The following is a 20,343-nucleotide window of genomic DNA, read 5'->3' as shown; positions in this document are numbered from 1 at the left end:
GGGGTGCTATAAGCTCGCCCGCCAACGGACCCCGCGGCGGCGCAACGGGCGACGGGGAAACGTTTCCCGCGCGCGCGCGCGCGTCCGAGGCGAATCGGACTCTTCGGAGTTTCCGGGGGAGAATGATTAATGCGAGCCTGTCGCGTTGTGATTTATTCTTTCGTCAGGAAAACAAAAAGGTTGCGCGGCATGAGCGCGCTGAGAAAAAAAACACACGCCATTACACCATTGACCCTATCGACGAACAGAGAGGCGCATCGGCCAGGTCTCATTCTCCCTCCTTTCAGCTGCGCGGATGCTTCAGCCGCGGCCCCCGAAAAGGAGGCCGGAAAGCTAACGGTGCGTCGTGATTAACCGAAAGGCTCCCTGGCACAAAGGTCACTGGTATGAAAATAGTTCAAGCTTGTGGAGAGCAGCGTCTGGAGAGCAGCAGGAGAAAATAATAAACTTTGGGCACTCGCATTTGGAAATGATTGGTCTTTTCTTTTTACTGACCGCCAAAAAAAATGATTGCTCCATGTCTGCAGTTTAAAAAAGTGCTACAGTGAGCTGTTCCTATACTAGACCTGCTCTAAGTGCTACAGTGAGCTGTTCCTATACTAGACCTGCTCTAAGTGCTACAGTGAGCTGTTCCTTCTCCAGACCTGCTCTCTAAATGCTACAGTGTGCTGTTCCTTCTCTTGCGTAGGCACAAAAGAATGCGTACGCCACTTTCTAAGCAAACTTTGGCATTTATAAAAAACGAACTTGACCGGAAAATGTGCGGTCCTCCACGGAAACTCTGACCCATGCGTACGCACATTAACTGGGGAAATGAGAAACTGTGCCTTTAATGCTCGTGACGTAAGACCAGGCAAACGGGAAGTGAAACAGGTTTTAAAAAGGTATAAAGATTTGCCGGGAGTTGTGGCTGGGTATGGCTGCTGTAAGGACGTGCTTCGTCCCTGTTATACTTATTAAAGTGTTGTGTTGTTGAATCTCGCTATACGGGTTCTCTCCCTTCCTAAGTGCAACACAACATTTGGTGACGAGAGAAGTTGAAAATGATATACAACAGATACCACTGTGTAAAATAAATCGAAATTGATTGTTGTTGATTGTACTCTTAAAGGGTTCTGATTTTCTGCATGTTTACACTAGGACTCGGAACTATACTGTCCTCTCAGGTCCTATTTGCACTTGTTCTTGTGTTTAATTTGCACTTTGTTGTATGTCGCTCTGGATAAGAGCATCTGCTAAATGCCAGGCAATGTAATGTAATGTAATGTAATGAAATATTACCTCTCACGTATCATATACGAAGAGTTAATTCGCAAAAACGGATAAAAGCCTCTCTTACAATGAATAAACAAACAGCTGTTTGATTGATGCTCCCTGGAGTGCCCAAAAAATATGATTTAGGATGATAAATATAAACGGAGATGTTGTTGTAAAATAATCCCTCAAATATGTAGACGAATTGTTAAACAATACTTCCTGTTATTAAATGTATTCTCATAAATAATATGGTGAACAGTCGGACAAATTGCGCTGCACTGATGCCGTTTACAATGCGTCAGTCGGGCAGATACGAGCATAGTTTCATATATTGTTATCATATTCATATATTACGTTTTATAATGTGTTTATTGTTATACATTTTTGTTCGTTTTATCTCTTAATTTTGTAACTGTGTTTTCAATGGTGCTAGACAAATGACGTGTATTATTATTATTATTATCATCGTCATCATCACATTCGTTGTGCAGAACTGTTCGTCATTTACAGGATAATTCCCACACCTGTAGCTTTTCAGAGGTAATCAAATGGCTGAAATCCCCTTTCTTGGCCTTCTTTTCAGCGTTTGCCATTGTCGTCTTCGTGAAATGCATATTCATTAGGGGCGTTTCACTGCCTATTTATAGGCAACTGTGGGCGGGACATGAAGCCGGCAAAGCTGCGCCACATTTAGAGTTGATTGTGATTTATAAAGGAAAATTGGCGTGGGACGTGCGTATGCACTGTTTTATAAATCAGACTATTGTTTTGCGTACGCACGTCCTAGGTTTCATGCTTACGCAACCTTTTGATGTGAATCCTAAGCACAGTTTTATAAATGAGGCCCCTGCTCTCTAAATGCTACAGTGTGCTGTTCCTTCACTAGACCTGCTCAATGTGCTACAGCTATCACCAGACCTCTCTCCTCTCAGTGTAAATGTGAGTGGGGCCATAGTAAGTGGGAAGGTGGGTTACAGTGAGTGAAAAGGTGGGTTTCAGAGAGTAGACAAGTGGATTACAGTGAGTAAGCAGCCCTGGCTCAGGACAGTTTGATAGCTGGAGCATGAATGGAAGTCACCCACAGCGTGACACTCACTGTTGCAGTACGCCTCATCCGAGTTGTCCCCGCAGTCGTCCACGCTGTCGCAGAAGCGGCTGTTAGCCACACAGCGCTGGTTGTAGCAGTGCTTGAAGCCCTTCCTGCAGTTCCTGTCATCTGCAGGAAGACAGTTAAGCAAAATATTGTGAACCGGCACAGAGAGGATTAACTCCTTTTTCTGATTCCAGTAAGTGAGATGGTATAAAAGCTCATTTCATTAGATCAGGACTCCAGGGGGCCTCTCTCTCTCTCGCTCTCTTGCTCGCTCTCTCTCTCTTGCTTTCTCTCTCTCTATGACATTTTCTCTCTCCCTTGCTCTGTTACTTCCTCTGTTTTTAGCTCACACTCTCTCACTGACTTTACTGCATCATATTTTTAGCTCACTCAATCATTCTCTCACACTCGTTGCTCTATCTCACTCAATGACATTTTCTCTCTCCCTTTCTCTATCACTTCCTCTGTCTTTAGCTCACACTCTCTTACATTCTGTCTCTCTCTCTCACTCTACTGCATCCTCTTGCTAGCTCACTCAATCATTCTTTCACTCATTCACTCTCACTCAATCGCTATCTCTCTCTCATCACTCTGTCTCTCAATTTTTCTATCTTCTATCACATCCTCTTTATAGCTCACACTCTCACTCACACGTGGAATATCTCTCTCTCACTCTCATTCTCTCTCTCTTTCTGTCTCTCTCTCTCTATTTATTTCCTGTATTGTTTTGTTTTGTTTTTCTTGTCACTGACCCAGTAGCACACACAGCTGCGGGCCAGGATTCATTTCTTACCGCAGTATTGCATTTTCTCATCCGACTTGTCTTTGCAATGAGCTATTCCGTCGCACGTTAACTGATAGTCGATGCACTCGCCATTGCCGCATTCGAACTCGCTGTGGATGTTGCAGGACGAGTTCTCGGCTGCGAAATGAAAAATAGATTAGTGAGTATTATACCGGCTTTACAAGAAGCACTGGGCTGGCTGGCTCACCCCCGGCTGTCTCAGAAACAGCGCCTCTCATTTCTCCGAAATTACCTCTGCCAGCAGTCCTGTCTGCGTACAGTAGACGGTGTGTTTTCTGCTTAGGGTAGCAAAAAGGCCGGTTCTTCAGGGGATGTCGGTGAACAGTAAAATAAATCTACTCTGCCTATGTTTACCTTGTCCGCTGTCGTATCACTGCTCTATTTAATGGGGCGGGCGTGTAAAAGCCAGCTGGATTTAAACCCGGCGCACGGCGTTTGTCTTCCCCGCAACCGATTTCCAGTGCAGATAAGTTCATTAACACTAAATGCCTCGTGTGTCTTTTCCTCTGGAGATCATGTTGCTCTAACTCGTGGCCAAGTGCTCCTTTCGGTCCGTTGCTTCCGGGGCTATTAGGCAAAAGGACCGGCACCTCTCTACGGGATTAAATTGCGCTTCGTCGAGTACGGCTTTTGTCCTTTTATAAGTCTGTTATTTCCGATTTCATTTTCGCCCGGCTTAACCCGGAACACGTGCCTTCGCCACCACGGAGGGCAGGCGGGGAGCGACTGAAGAGACGGTGAAGCGATACGGAGACTTACACACGCAGCGGTTGTCGTCCAGGAGCACGCGCTGACCCCTGCAGCTGCAGTTCACCGTGCCGTTCGGGGTCAAGAGGCAAAGGTCACCACAGCCCCCGTTCATCGCACGGCAGGGAGACACTTCACCTGCGAAACGGAGACATCTGTGACATTCTGCTGAAGATAGCGCATTAACACTCATCACTGACAACATAAGTTTTGGTAAAACTTTACAATAAGATTATATAAATTGGCATTAACTAACAACTAGTTGTTCCCTAACTAGCTATGGAGAAGCTAATCAGTACAGCTTTGTTTATGTATTTGTACATCATACATCATTAATTCATGTTAACAACTACATTCCTTAATGCTAATTTATACTGTAATGAAAGGAAAAACAGTTAATGCATTTGTTAATGGTTAACTAAGTATAAGTTAATCCTATGGTTGGCTAACATAAATATTAATCTGACTAATACATTAGTTAGTATCTAACAAATACATTAACAGATGGGAAATCTTTATCTTTATTGTAAAGTGTGACCAAAGGTTTTAATTACAGTGAACACAATTAAATGAAAGGCTAATTCACGGAGCAACTGAGACTCCAAGTTTCCTTCTTGTTAAAGGCTGTGGTCCCATTATTATGAAGTTATAGCAATGAGCTTCTAGGATTTCAGCTGTTGCAACATACACTGTGTCTCCTACTGCTATAGAAACAGCCTTCTGAAGGACTCTCTCTGCAACTCCCAGAATAAACCATGTTAGCCAGAAGCGACTGGTGATCTCTTGAAGGGCCTGGTTCTCAGTGGACTAACCCCTGGTGTCACACACTTTTAAGATGACTTTAGTTTGGAGTTTAGAACAATATGTTCTCATAAATGACACACATACACATCCACACGTCTAGCATATACACACACGCACACATTAAATAACACACAGCAAAAGTGTTACTATCTATCGTATATTCAAAAGCATGAATTCTTGTATGAATACACACATACACAAGCTCGCATGCATGCATACAGCTGCCACATACACACATGCATGAAACGTGTGTGAAAATGCATGGGCACGTACACATGATTGCACGCTTGCAAAATTGGCACATACGCACACACACACAGACACAAACACTCTCACAGACCCACAACCTGCACAGACACACACACAAAACATATGTGCACAACACGTGTGGCCATACATACGCACACTAGCAGGCATGTGCGCACACACACACAGACATGCGCACACGCACACATGCACACACACACACACACAACCCCCATGCACATAACCCTCCCACACACACACACCAGGCCTCTTTAAGACCGCTTTCGTCGAAACCCTCCTCGGCTTCAAACACTTCAAGGACGACCGCGGCTCGCCAGCGAGAAGCAGCCACCTTACGGCGCGGAGGAGTTAAACCAGGCGCACTGATCTGAAGCTCCCAGGGCCGGCCGCCGTGCCAGGGGCCCGGGGACCAGCGACACTTCCCAACACAAACACCATCCCGATTGCCTCCCACTGCACGATGCCAAACCCACGTTGTAGCACCACGTGCACCGGGCGCCAGGGGACATCCCAACGGTACCGTGGGCTTGGACTTCTTCCCCGACGCCACACGCGCACAGCGGGAACCGCTGGGGATCCTGCGCAGTGCCAACGCCACGCGCGCCAACCGATTGTTAGGAAGTGTGTGCGTGTCGCCGGCACATCGCCAAAGGGCGTCCATTTTATTTGGGTAAGCTGTAAATGTGACAATTCAGACTGGCTAAATGAGCAACGCTGCTTTCAGCGTGGCTAATTGGGTAACTACCAAGTTGGAACGAAATTAAGGACTTCACATTTAGCCTGCTAGCTAGCTTATTCATGTCAATTTCCAAGGGTCCTCTCAAGCAGGACATTAAGCTAGTGTAGATAGCTTTAGCCACAATTAGCCATTGCAGCAATGTGTACTGCTGCAAGGTGGTGACAACACTTGTACAAGTCTCAGTTCAGTCCTATTCCAATTCCTTTATTTGAATTTCTTCTTGATTTCAATATCAGTTTTAAATGATTGACAATGTTACATTTGAACTCAAAGTAAGATGATTGTATAAACAAATATACATTTTCAATATGCATGTATGCTGCAGCTTATTTCAAGCAGGAGATGAGCACTCATGCACACCATGAATGCTATCGTGTGCACGACAGGTACTATCTCATGCCAAGAATGATTTATTAAAATATTATATTCAGCCCCATTATATTATATTATATCCTCTCTTCAAAAAACACAAAAAGGCACATCTGCTATCACACTCAGACCTGTAATGTAACAGCTAGAGAGAAGTCACATCAGGGATTATGTAAATTTGGCATGTAAATAGCAACAGCCTCTTCACATGATTCAAGTTCATAACCTGAGGACCAAAAAGAATCAGAGACACGATGTTTCAGTTACACAGTGCATAGAGTGGAACATATCAGTGCTATGACCCTCCAGGACAAATATCAACAGCAGGCTAATTTAGGTTGGACATGTTGTGATGCTCTTCAGCATGCCACTGTTGTAACGTGTGGTTACTAAGCTACTATCGGCTTCCTGTCAGCTTGAACCAGTCCGGCCGTTCTCCTCTGACCTCTCTCATTAACAACACTCTTTCGGCCATAGAACTGCTGCTTGCTGGATGTTTTTTTGTTTTTCATAGCATTCTCTGTAAACTCTAGACTGTTGTGTTTGATAATTGCAGAAGATCAGAAGTTTCTAAGATACTCATATCACCCCATCTGACGCTGGCAATCATTCCACGATCAAAGTCACTTAGATCAAATTTCTTCCCCTTTGTGATTTTGGTTTGAACCACAACTGAACCTCTTGACCTCAAATGCATTGAGTTGCTGTCGCATGATTGGCTGAATAGATATTTGTATTAATGAGCTCAGGTCTATCTAATGAAGTAGTCACTGAGTGTATATAGGTTTGATGCGTTGCATGTTCAGAGATGCTCTTCTGCATACCACTGTTGTAATGTGTGGTTATTTGCATTACTGTCACCTTCCTGTCAGCTTTGACCAATCTGGCCCATCCTCACTGACCTCTGTCATCAACAAGACATTTTTGCCCTCACAACTGGTGCTCACTGGATGGTTTCTGCACTATTCTCTACAACTCTGTAGACTGTTATGTGTGAAAATCCCAGGAGATCAGCAGATCCCAGAGATATTCAAACCACCCTAACTGGCACCAACAATCACTCCACGGTCGAAGTCCCAATTCTGACATTTGGTCTGAAAAAACACCTGAACCACTTGACCACGTCTGCATGCTTTTATGCATTTGGTTGCTGCCACAAGATTGGCTGATTAAATATTTTAATTTACAAGCTGGTAAGCAAATTTACCTAATAAGTTAGTGTGTACAAAGTTATTGTATACAGTTGGTGTGTACAAAGGAGATAATAATCAATATGAACAGAGTAAAACACTGAATTGTCAGCTGCGCAACACAAAGTTGCGAATTGGCCCAGAACAAGCATAATACTTTTATGCTATTGCTATTATGGCACGGTTTCAAAAACGTTTTTGCATTGAAATAGTTGACCACACGCAGGAGGGAAAAAGGGATGCTCTGAATAATTTAACTGATGCGGACCATGCAGTGGACACAACGCAGGACGGCACGGTGTCAATCATTCACAAAATGTTCAAAAGTCTACATAACCACAGCCCAACGGGCTTCGCTTAGCTAAAACGCTCATTTAATCATTTGTGACCTTGGAGTTACAAGGTTTTGAATGGTTTTGAGATATTGAGCTTCAAAGATAGCAAAGTGTATTGGCTCCAAGCAGATAGAGCCTTTTACATTTAGCATTTTTTTCATACTTTAAAACAGAATTTTTGTGTAAATGTCACACACACTGTATATTTAGTGCCCTATAAACAACAAAATTAGAAGGTTTTGAATTATGGGCGATGATTTTTCCCTTCCGTTGTGCCTTTCGAAACTGCGCCGGAGTACAAACGCAGCGCTGGCGTTTCCTCACCCGACAGCTGACAGACAGCTCTGACGGACGTAAAGAAATCCTGCGGGCCATAACTTTATTGGTATAACGGCGCTCTCTAAATTAACGCGCCGAGGCTGTGAGCACTGGGGAGACGACTGAAGGTCCGCGCCGGTTATAAGTTCGGTTTCCCGCGACTCAATCTGGCGCCGTTCCCGTCGGGCAGCCCTCCGCTTCTCACCCGCGATTCCCACCGGTCGGAGCGGGGGAGCGGGAATGGAGCGGTAATTTTCTCGGCGAGCGTGTGAAAAGCGCGTCTCCGACACCTTGAAATTAAGATTACCCAGCGGCGCCGACGGGAGCCTCCCCTGAGCTCGGAGGTGGCGCCTCCTGTCAGACGGAGGTCTGCGGTTGCCAGTTCTGCAGTGCACTGAGTCAACAGTTTGTCCTCTGAAGGGCACCTTCCATTGGCAGGAGGTGCTGGTGACCTATCTCCCCCATGGATGGACGTACTGTACTTATCAAAGCCTCCTTTTTACCTTTTTTCAGAGAAATCTTGTTCTATTTCTTTATTAGCTTCACTTTAAGCTCTATGGGAATTGGATTTTATCCAATCTCGAGACTGAAAACGATCTACGCAACGCCATCTTGATGGCCAATCAGGGCAAAGATGCGCTTTAGCGACCGAATTTGCATACGGTGGCTATATAAGCGACATCGCAGGCCGTCATTCTTTCTTCTCAAATTTTCAGCGCAAGGTTAGCAACCTAGCTGGAGACTTACGTTTCTACCACGCCGAAGTTCTTCGTCTGCGAGCAGAAACGCGCCGCTGTGAGGAAGGAGCTTTTTTTCCCGACTCAAAGGCCCTCGCTAGACGACGTCGAGCTCGAAGATTCGCCATGAAGCGGTGCCAAGGGTGCGACGCAGCCGTGGAGGGTACGGACCCTCACACTGCTTGCGTTATGTGTCTCGGCGAGACCCATGCTCTCGCGGCCTTAACTAAGGTGACCTGCACCGCCTGCGCTGCACTCGGGGCGCAGGAGCTACTGCGCCGGGCAAGCATGCACCGCGAAGACGCCAGTTGGGCTGACTTCCCGGAGCCTTTTGCCATGCACTCTCAGGAGGACAGACCGAACCTGCGCGATGGCAGGGTTCCGTCTGACACGGCCCATCTGGAAGAGGCGCTCCTGACCCTCGCTAACAGCTCTGGGGACGAGGACGACGACCTCCTTCTCCACTCTAGTGACCAGGAGATGCTTCCAGACGACAGTTTGGAGCCTTCCGGCTCTGTCGCTATCCCAACGGCGACGGGTGAGTTGGAGCACCACCCCTCCCTGTTGAAAGACTTTCCGGTCGTGATGAAAGCGGCGGCGACCAGAGCGGAGCTCCCCTGGCCCCCTCCTCCTGCAGCGCCTGTAAACCAGCTGGTGGCTCCAGTGTACAGGCGCGACACACCGAGGCACGGTGTGCAACCGACCCCTGTCTGCCCGTCTGTGCAGCACTACGTGCAGCTAACCTGGGATAAGCCTTTCTCTACGAAAGCCCCGGTAGTGTCTTTTTCGCCTTTCACGGTGGTGTCAGGCCGACAAAAGCTTCAGACGGAGGGGGTTCCGCGACTCGAAGATTCCTTGGCTACTCATCTCCTCGCCCCCACAGCAAGGTGGAGCGCAAGGAAGCCTAACCTTCCCACTCGGTCTGGGCAGATATCAGCTGCCTTGTCTGAACGTTCGTTTATCTGCGGTTCCCAAGGTGCCGATGCAACGAACAATCTTGCTATCCTAGCGATAGCACAGACGAACTTCATCGAGTCCCTTACTTCCTCCCTCGTAGATGATGTTTCTGCCGAGCTGAGGAAGAACGCGGGCGCAATCCTGCACCTCACCCAGGGGTTGGCACAGGATTTTGGACGGATTATGGGCTGGAGTGTAGCCTCTCTCCGGCACTTATGGCTAGCGAACTCGGCACTCCCTGAAGCGGACAAGGTCCCCCTCCTCGATGCCCCAGTCTCTCTCGACGGTCTCTTCGGTCCAGCGGTGACCGAAGCGATAGCGAGGTTTAAGCGACTGGATGAGGAGAGACCCACTCTGCAGAAGCACCTGCCTCTTGCTTCAGATGCAAGACGCCAGGATCGCCGTTCGTGGTCTAAGACTCGCCGTACTCCTGTGTCGTCAGCCCGGCGCTCAATTGAGGAGCAGCCCGGTGGCCGTAGAGACGCTACCACTATTGCTAGCGGCAAGGCTTGGACGAAGCCGTTCAACCCTGCTGCACCCAGGGCTCACCCGCCTCAATCGAAAGCCCAGAAGCGTTCCTGAATCTCCGCGGGAGAGTGTCATCGAGGCGATCCGGTCGAGTGGACCGGACACCCCTCCTGTATCACTGACTTTACTAGCGCCTACTCGGGAGCGAGTTTCGCCCTTACAGTCACGAAGCACACTCCCCCTATTGTTACACAAACATTCCCCTTGCCCTCTGCCTCAAAGCTGGCATCAGCGCTTGGTGATTTCTCAGTCAAAAGGGGCCTTTTTCCCCGACATTCAGGCAGTATTGGAGTCCTCGCCGGCTCAGAATCGAAGCCGGCCAGGACTCTACGTCGGCCTATCACAGATAAGCACCAGGTCGCTGGCTCGAATTCGACCCCGCCCCCACTTAAGAGCCGGGCTTCTGCAGATTCAGAAGCCCGTGGTACAGTCTGCACTGCTTTCAACCAGGTCCGCGTTCAACCTTTGTGCTTGGACTCGGAAGTGCAAGCTGACGCCATGGCTCAGTACTGTAATCAGAGCGGGCTACGCGTTACAGTTCGCTGTCCCCCCTCCTCCTTTTGTAGGAGTAAGGGAAACGAATATGCCCCTGCATCTAAACAGCGCACTTTCCCAAGAGATAGAGACTCTCTTGGCAAAAAGCGCGATCCGCCTAGTCCCCAAACACGACGAAATGCGAGGGTTTTATTCCCTTTATTTCCTCGTTCCAAAGAAAGACGGCGGTGTGAGACCAATACTGGACCTGCGAGCTCTGAACCGTCATTTGGTGAAACGACGTTTTCAGATGCTAACGCACAAGCGCGTAATGAGCTCAATCAGCCAAGGGGACTGGTTCACGCTCGTAGATTTAAAAGACGCTTACTTCCATGTGAACATTGTGCAGCGCCATTGGCAGTACCTTCGTTTCGCTTTTCTGGGAAGAGCGTACGAATTTACTAAACTCCCATTCGGTCTGTCCCTGGCACCCCGCACCTTCGAAATGGTGGCGCGGGCTGCTATCGCCCCGTTGCGACAACAGGGCATACGTGTTTTAACGTATCTGGACGACTGGCTTGTGTTAGCCCCTTCCAGGGAGTTGGCTGCGAAACACACAGAGATGCTGATAACCCACATCGAAGGATTGGGTTTCACCATCAACCGCGACGAGTGTTTTCACCCCGAGCCAGTGTATTCAGTACCTAGGGCTCCGGCTGAACTCATTGTCAATGACGGCGCGTCTCTCTCAGGAGAGAATTGCTTCCCTGAGAGGCCACGCTTGCCGATTTCTCCCAGGTCGCTGCATCAGTGGAATCACGATTATGCGCCTGTTGGGTTTAATGGCGGCAGCAATCGCCGTGGTTCCGTTGGGATTGCTACGCATGAGACCGGTGCAACTCTGGCTCAAGCGAATGCATTTCGATCCAATGAGAGACCGCGCAAAGCTGTTTCGCATTCCGCAGTCGGTTGTGAGAGCACTCTCGCACTGGCGAGATGGGCGAATGCTGAGTGTCGGTGTGCCAATGGGCGCTATCTCCACTCATGTCCCTGTATACACAGACGCCTCCACCAAGGGGTGGGGGGCGGTCTGCAATGGAATGATGGCGAGCGGGTTGTGGAACCCTCCTCTGCCTCATATCAATGTGCTGGAGATCACAGCAGTATGGCTTGCATTACAACGTTTCGAACCCCTTCTTCGGGGCAGACACGTTCTAATCAGAAGCGACAACAAAGCGACAGTCGCTTACGTAAACCGACAGGGCGGCACCAAATGTCCACATCTACACCGGCTGGCGGTGAGGATCTGGACTTGGGCATACCCGCGAGTTCGCTCCTTACGGGCGCTCTACGTCCCGGGGCAGCTGAACTGCGGCGCAGACCTCTTGTCTCGGGGCGGTCCCTCCCCCCTAGAGTGGTGTCTTCACCCACTCGTGGTAGCGGAGGTGTGGTCACGCTTTGGGAAAGCGAGAGTGGATTTATTCGCCTCCCGACAGAATGCGCATTGCCCATTATGGTTTGCGATGACAGCAACCGGCTCGCCCCCACTGGGAGTGGACGCGCTAGCCCATTGCTGGCCCAAGGGCCTCCTTTATGCCTTCCCTCCCTTTGGTCTGGTACCGCAGGTACTAGCCAAAGCGAGAGAGGAGAGGAAACCCCTGATTTTGATCGCGCCAGATTGGCCGCACAAACAGTGGATGGCCGATGTAGCCCTGCTGCTGACCGACGTCCCGTGGCGACTTCCCCAGCGCCGGGACCTCCTGTCTCAGGGGGCGGGGACCATTTTTCATCCCCACCCAAGCAGGCTGCGCCTCACGGCTTGGCCCCTGTTAGGAGCAGCGCATGCTCGCGCTATCTCAACTACAATGGCTTATAAAGGCAGATGGGAGGCCTTCGAGACTTGGTGTCTCGAACGCTCTCAGGACCCCCTGGTGTGCCCTGTATCCGTAGTGCTCAACTTTGTGCAGAGCCTACTTGATAAGGGGTTATCTTTGTCCACGTTAAGGGGGTATGTCTTCGCAATTTCTGCGTGCCATACTGGCTATAGTGGCTCTACGGTGGCTGCCCACCCCCTGGTAAAGCGTTTTATCCAGGGCGTCCGGCGTCTGAAACCCGTGGCCCCACCCCGTGTTCCGCAGTGGGACTTAACGGTGGTACTAAAAGCCTTGTGCAGCCCTCCTTTCGAACCGCTGGAGAGCGTTGAGTGGAGAGCTTTGTCCCTTAAGGTAGCGCTGCTTACTGCGCTAGTTTCTGCTAAGCGAGTAAGCGATTTATGCGCCTTGTCTGTGCACCCGGACTGTCTCTCCTTTTCAGGATCTGACAGAGTCGTGCTGAGACCGAACCCTGCGTTTACCCCGAAGGTAATCACCACGTCCTTCCGCTCACGGGTATTGGACCTGGTGGCTTTCAAGCCCCCTCCTCATGACGATGAGGAGGATGCTATGCTGCATAAACTTTGCCCAGTGCGTGCTCTGTCGATATACGTACGACATTCGCAGCCTATTCGACAAGCAGATCAGCTGTTTGTCTGTTATGGTGCTGCTGCTAAGGGAAAACCTGTTACGGCACAGAGATTTTCCCATTGGCTTACTGACGCAATCAACTGGGCGTATGAGTGTATGGGCTTGCCCCCTCTGTCGGAGGTTCGCGCCCACTCTACTCGAAGCATGGCAGCTTCTCGGGCACTTTTTAAAGGGGTCAGTGTGCAGGACATTTGTACAGCGGCGTCATGGAGTTCGCCATGCGCCTTTGTGCGTTTCTATCTGCTGGATGCATCGACACCGTCGGTGGCGCATGCAGTCCTGAGCTCAGCATCCAATCGGACGTAGCTGCTGCTCAAACACATTATGTGCAACGCCTCTACGCGGTGGCTAGAGGCGTGCATGTTTATATTGGCCATCTCCCGGCTTGGGTATTCGGTAGCTGGTTTACATGAACCGAGCGCTGGGGATGGTTGTGGCTCCTCGGTTTATACAGTCCCCCTTTTTTTCATGCATAAAAAAGGGCTGGCTATTGAGGGGAGCCCCTCTTGATTGGCTATCACTGCCATCGCCTGTTGTTCTGCATCAGGGGGCTGATGTTGACGACAGGGCGTGGGCTATAGGGTTCCCATAGAGCTTAAAGTGAAGCTAATAAAGAAATAGAACTTCCGGGTACAGTGGTACCCATTGTTCTATGAGTTATTAGCGAGCTTTAAGCTTCACAGGCCCTGTCTCTTTCCTTCGCTGAAAATTTGTCTCGAAGAAAGAATGACGGCCTGCGATGTCGCTTATATAGCCACCGTATGCAAATTCGGTCGCTAAAGCGCATCTTTGCCCTGATTGGCCATCAAGATGGCGTTGCGTAGATCGTTTTCAGTCTCGAGATTGGATAAAATCCAATTCCCATAGAGCTTAAAGCTCGCTAATAACTCATAGAACAATGGGTACCACTGTACCCGGAAGTTTTTACATGACAAGTGTTCTTTTATTTTTAAAAACAACTTTCTTTTGAATTACGAAAACAAAACTGGAGGCGAACCCCATTGCTGGCTTGCATGTTTCACTCAATTCAATTAAATTAAATGATCACAAACGGAGTATCAGAATGGCAATAAATAAACAAACAAAAAGAAACAAACAAATTAATTAATAAATAAATGTTTTACAAAAACATAGCGAGCACATGAGGTAAAAAAGAAAACTCCCCAGTGAGGCGAAAAGATCACTCTGCAATTGACTATCTGAGCTGTGCAGAAAGTGGCCTGGAGGACCACGCAGCTGCTGTATCTGACACAGGTAGGTCGCCTGTTCAAGCCAATGCTTCGCTGCTGGGAGATGAAGTCGGTAATATCATGCAGGGAATGGTAGTAATACAAGGCTGGGAATACCAGACTGAAACCCTCTCTCCCACTGCAACTCTATGACCAACTGCAGCAGTACTTGTTCAGCGTTTTTCTTTTATGCTGACCCACAGTCACAGATGAGTGTTGCTTACACGCGAGGTGATCCTGTGGGCAGAAGACTGCGTTGAGAAGAAATCACAATTTAATGGCAGATAGGGGTAATCTACGGTACAAATGAACGCTTTCCTTGAGTACCAAAGGCTATTATTGGTCATTTGTGGGTACTACTGAGCGTGTCAAATCCAGTAGTCCTGCAATTGCTTTTGCTAATGATGCAAATTAACACAGAAAGCACTTCTCAGTATGCTAAACAGCAAGCCTAGGGGAGCTCGGCAGCATTGAGATTTTCAAATCTAATCTGGGTTACTTTTAATATTATCTGTAACAAATATATTAATGTGTTTATTTGCGCATTAATTTATGCGTTTAGCAGCCAACCAAAATGCGATGTCAAAACAAACCCTGGAATTGTTCCTAAAACATCGACATTAGCAAACATGCTGCTGTAATTACTCTAAATGTCGGGAAACACGCAGTATCAAAGAGAAGTACAACGCATTCATTGAGACTGTTCTGGCCATTAGTGCTGTCACATTGACTAATAGATTTGATACAAGCCAGCAGTGAGGAACAAACTGCTTGCCACAGACAAACACGCACAAATCTGTGTGTACACAAACATAGGCAAAGAAGGAATAAACATACACATGCACACACACACACACACACACACACACACACACAACACAATAAACATGCAAACACAAACACACAGGCACGCACACACACACACACACATACACGCACATAACACACACACACATGCATGCACAACACACAAAACATGCACAAACAAACACACACACACACATATGCATACAAACACAACATACACGGATGCAAACATTAAAAAAAACACACACAGACAGACACACAGACACACACACGTGCATACACACATACATGCACAACACACACACACACACACACATGCACACCAAACACCAAACACACACACAAACACGCTTCAGAAGGCAGCTTCAAGGATGAATACTCACAGCTGTTGGTGTCATTGGCCACAGCGACTATTCCCATTGGCTGGTGCGGAATGTCTGCTCGGAGCACTTTCATGTCTCCGCCCGTGTACTTATTGGAGCGTAGCACGGCTCTTCGCACCCAATCGGACCAGAAGATAAAGTCGCCGTAAATAGCCAGGCCGAAGAACGTTCCGGGCCCCGCCTTCACAATCACCTACAATTCAAACCGGAAAGATGTTCGACTGCTGTTTATCAAACTTCGACTGCTGCACTGGGAAAAGAACAAACTCACTCACAATGAAAATATATTAAAAAATGAATGACTGTATTAAATGCTATTATTACAATTTAAAAAATACATTTTAAAGGTAAATACATGAGTAAATACACACATAACAGACCTGGGGGGTTTATCAAGAAGTAAGATTACTGACATAGTTGGATAAGTTCACAGAGTAAAATCCAGAACAACTGTTTTTACTTCAGTCCATTTTCCAGTTTTGGAATAGTTCCGATTTTACTCTGTGAATTCATCCAGCTAACTCATTAATCCTGCCATGTGATAAACTCCCAAAAAATATCCTTTGTTTAGGATTCAAATACTTTTCTGCATTTGACTAAGCTTTTCTGGTGTATGTAACACATGAAATGATCCCAAAAGTTCAAACCCAGTCCATCTGTTCCTCCTAGCAGGCTCAAATGCACCAGGCCCAGATCAATAGAGCACAGAAAAGAATTTGAATCAACGAAAACTATTTGAACTATTTGTCTGATAAATAAAGTGAATAAAGTACGCAAGTAAATAGATTAATAAATAAACAAAGAACATTTAAAAAAACGTCCGCATGTGAGAAGCGATATTGCTTCGCTATCGCTCGGCTAATTAACGATTAACCCGGACGGCGACGGGTGTAAATGAAACTGTCACGGCGACAGACGCGAAGACGCATCACCCGTTCCTTTTGGGAATGATCGGGCAGGGATCGACAGGGCGTCCTGCGGATTCCCACTTTTCCCCATTAGGAGGACGCGCTCCGAACACGCTTGCGTTAACTCCTGCGTGATAGATTGCCTAACGAGACAGGTGTTCATTAAAAGCACCGCGCGCGTGCAAATACTCAGCAACCGGCAACATCGAGGGTAGAAAATGGAGGGGGAAAAAAACAGAAGGGGACAATGACAGATGGTTCTGAAGAGAGCGTATCAGGGAAAATTAGCTGTCTACGCTCCCAGCACTTTGTGCGTCTAATAGCGTGTTTCTAATAATCCAATTATAATGACATAGCTTTTTAATTAGGTGTGTTCAACTGACCCGCACCTTGGTTACGCAAATATTTTCCATTTTCCATTTTGGAATGTCAATAATGAATGGAATATTAATGCGTATTGTAGTATTGTTCACTGCGAGAGTGTATCTTTTTTTTTTTTTTAACTACAAACACGTTTTTTTTTTTCAGATATTTCTTGCAGCAATGTTTGTTACTTATTTAGCGGAGTTTATTTGCTACAGCTCTCTGAGTGTATTAGCGTCAGCTTGAGAGTTGGAAAAGATAGTATTTCAAACCATTACCACCAGGAAGCCCTCTCTTTTGGTCACATTCCAAGCCAACGATTTGGGATACTTATTAAAACACCAACCAAACAAGCTAGATCTGATACACCCTGCCACTAACTCTGAATTTGGCGAGGAACTGATCGCGAGAAAAGCTTAAGTACTTCAGCTCAACTGCATCACTGTTTCATAGTTCTAAGTGGCCTGTTATTTACAGTTGGGTGACTTGCAGTACTTTACAGTGTTGGGTGATGAAGGCTGAACAAAACAGGGAGAAGTGTTGCAGACAAACGAATGAGCCTCTTACTGTAAGATTTTATTGGGTTTCTCAAGATTTCTACAGGACAGAATTATGTATTGGTGAGGCGCCCTGCTGTAAGTGAGTTATCCGGGTGTGATAAGAAACATGAGCTTATAAGCAGAAAACTGGGAGCTGTTCCTTTCTCTTTCCTGCTGCTCTAAAGCACTCATGGAGAAGGTGTCATAACACTATTTTCAAGCTGTTATAACACCCTCCACCCCCCAATCCACACACGCACATACACACACACACACACACACACACACACACATGCACATTCAAGCACACACACTCACTTATTATTTTGATTAGACCCAGTATTAAAGCAACATTCATTGTTAACTTTGATTAAAAATAGAAGTGTTTCTTTCTGTATGAACACAGTTTGACAGTTTAATACTGCAGATAATTGAACTGGCCAACCTGTATTTGTATGAATGTACAAATGCATTTTATTTCACTGTGAGTTAAATGTTGAGTGACAGTAGGGGCAAATGTCGAATGAAAGCAATTCACTCGAGACTACTATAACGTTGTAACTTTATTGTACATTTTTGACAAAAAATAGTTAGTGCCATGAATATGTTGTTGTTCAAAGGACGCTAAATATATATATGCAAAAATAGATGCCTGTGCTTGTCTGCATGCGTGTTGTGTGTTTCCATGTTTAGAGGGGTTGGGGCCATGTGCCTGTCAAAGCTTCAGTCGACAAGCTTGCTAGTCAGTACTGCACTACATGCAGTCCAATACAAGTGCAAAAGATCAGATTAATGGACAAGTAATGTAAAAGTAAATTCATTAAATAAATAAATAAATAAATAAATAAATTTTTACACATAAATAGTATATAAAATAGCAAAATGGCAAAATGGTTATATCTGCTTGGAGCCCATTCATTTTGGAATCTTTGTAACTCAATATTTCAAAAGCTCTCAGAACGCAGCTAGAACCATATATTCCAAGGTGAGGCACTGCCATTGACAGACCTCAAACGAGAATAGATGCCTGCGCTCGTCAGCGTGTGTGCGTTGCGTGTTTGTCAGGGAGGGGGCGAGAAAGATCACGTGCCAGTCACAGCTTTAGTCGACAAGCCCGCTAGTAGCTACTCCACTGCGGCAGTCACACATCCATTACAAGTGCTAAATTACCAGACTTTAATGGATCCCCCAACCCATTAAAACATAAAAAAACAAATAAATATATTTTAAAAAGAGCAAAAGGGGGAAATGAAGACCCACGCAGCATTTTCCTCATGAATTATGCACTGCCTCCCTCAGATAAGACCAGGAAGGCCGTCGACGCGCTCGCCTCTTCGTTTGAAAGGGAATTAGCGGCGTAATTAAGCCTGCTGTTCGTTCCCGAGCTGGCAAAGGCCTTTGATGCACTACATTTAAAGACATACAGAAGGGTCCCATTGAGGCTTTCCATTGTGTGACTGTGGAAAAAAAAACCTATTAGCTTGACACGAATTGGACATAATACCACTGCTGCCTTTTTTATTTCAAAGGGGCATTAGCCACTTGACATTTCAGAATGGATTTATTGTTTTATTGTGCGGGTCCATTGTTTTTCAAATTTTAAATGAACTGGTTTCCGGAGTACCACAAACCATGACAGCTCTGAGAACGGGTTGCCGCTCGCCAAAATCTTTGCGATTTGCGCGTCCAACTGGCATACAGATTCTCCCGAACGTTTAATCTCAAAGTAATGAGGTATTGTTAGAACGAATGGGGGAGGCCATCAATCTTTGTCTTTTGCTTTTGTGCGGTCATGAACCAACGCGGATACTGAAAGGAAGAGAGGAATATTAACACGCTTCTGTTACGCACACACAATGGGGAGAAATGTGAGACAGTAATATGAACATAAAGGTGAAATCTGTAAAACAAATTCCAATCTCTCATCAAGCGATGTCGCAGATGAAAACTGTGCAAACAGTGCCTTTTACCACGTGCTTCGGCAAACATCGCAGAGCATTCTTGCTGAAAATTAAATAATGTATATGCGGTCTCAGCTGATCCCTTAACATGAAATGTTTCACAAACTTCAACATATTTATTTCAGATATCAGAATTACACACACATTCACTTCTCTCCTTAACTGGTTCATTTTGTGAATAATATGAATGTGCATAAAATCATAAAATGATCCCACTTTTAGAATATCAACACATTTACAGTATTAGACACATTGCATACTGCTTTTTGAGTTCTTTCTTTTTTTCCTCTCTTCCTCTGGAGGTTCCCAGAACAATCCGTCCATCCATTATCTAACCAATTTATTACTGGTCAGGGTCACAGGGGGTGCTGGAGCCTATCCCAGCATGCGTTAGGCGAGAGGTATGAATATACCCTTGACAGGCTGCCAATCTATTGCAGGGCATGCACACATTCACTTCAAATAACTTAACCTGCCCATCTTTGGACTGTGGGAGGAAACCAGAGTACCTGGATAAAACCCAAACAGACACAGGGAGAACATCAAACTCCACAAAGAAATGCTCAGGCCAGGAATTGAGCCCAGGACCTTCTTGCTATGAGGCCGCCATGCACCACCATGCTGCCACCATTAAGAACTGCAGATATGAAAACTGCATGCACTCAATTCTCTGTTGGATCCAGCCTATAGTCTATAGCAGAGGTCACCAACCCTGGTCCTGGAGAGCTACTGGGTCTGCTGGTTTTCGCTATTACTCTGTACTTAATTCATCAATTAGAGCAGATGATTACATAGTTAACTCACCTCACCTGGTTACCTGGGTCTCAACAGGTTGCTGACTTTAAGGTGAAAACAAAAACCAGCAGACCAAGTAGCTTTCCAGGACCAGGGTTGGTGACCTCTGGTCTAGTGGCTAGGATGCTTAATTGGGAGCTGGAAGGTTACATAACATAACAAAATTTAATGAGGTTGGTGGCTCAAACCCCAGGGTGGCCACAATAAGATCAGTGC

General features: G+C 46.7%; 1 protein-coding gene across 1 annotated transcript in view; it reads right to left on the bottom strand.

The window, feature by feature from the left end:
* The window catches only part of LOC133123174 (low-density lipoprotein receptor-related protein 1B-like), a 484,946-nt gene that overhangs the window by 127,810 nt on the left and 336,793 nt on the right, over positions 1 to 20,343 (bottom strand). Inside the window, exons 43-46 of the mRNA XM_061233491.1 lie at positions 15,562 to 15,754; positions 3,915 to 4,040; positions 3,144 to 3,272; positions 2,354 to 2,473 (exon numbers count right to left, since the gene is read on the bottom strand). Of these exons, the coding sequence (XP_061089475.1) occupies positions 2,354 to 2,473; positions 3,144 to 3,272; positions 3,915 to 4,040; positions 15,562 to 15,754 (568 nt within the window). The remainder of the gene's footprint in view (positions 1 to 2,353; positions 2,474 to 3,143; positions 3,273 to 3,914; positions 4,041 to 15,561; positions 15,755 to 20,343) is intronic.

This window comes from Conger conger, chromosome 3 (genome assembly GCF_963514075.1).
Source record: "Conger conger chromosome 3, fConCon1.1, whole genome shotgun sequence".
NCBI classification, from domain to species: domain Eukaryota; kingdom Metazoa; phylum Chordata; class Actinopteri; order Anguilliformes; family Congridae; genus Conger; species Conger conger.
This window is presented reverse-complemented; position numbering and strand designations above follow the sequence as displayed.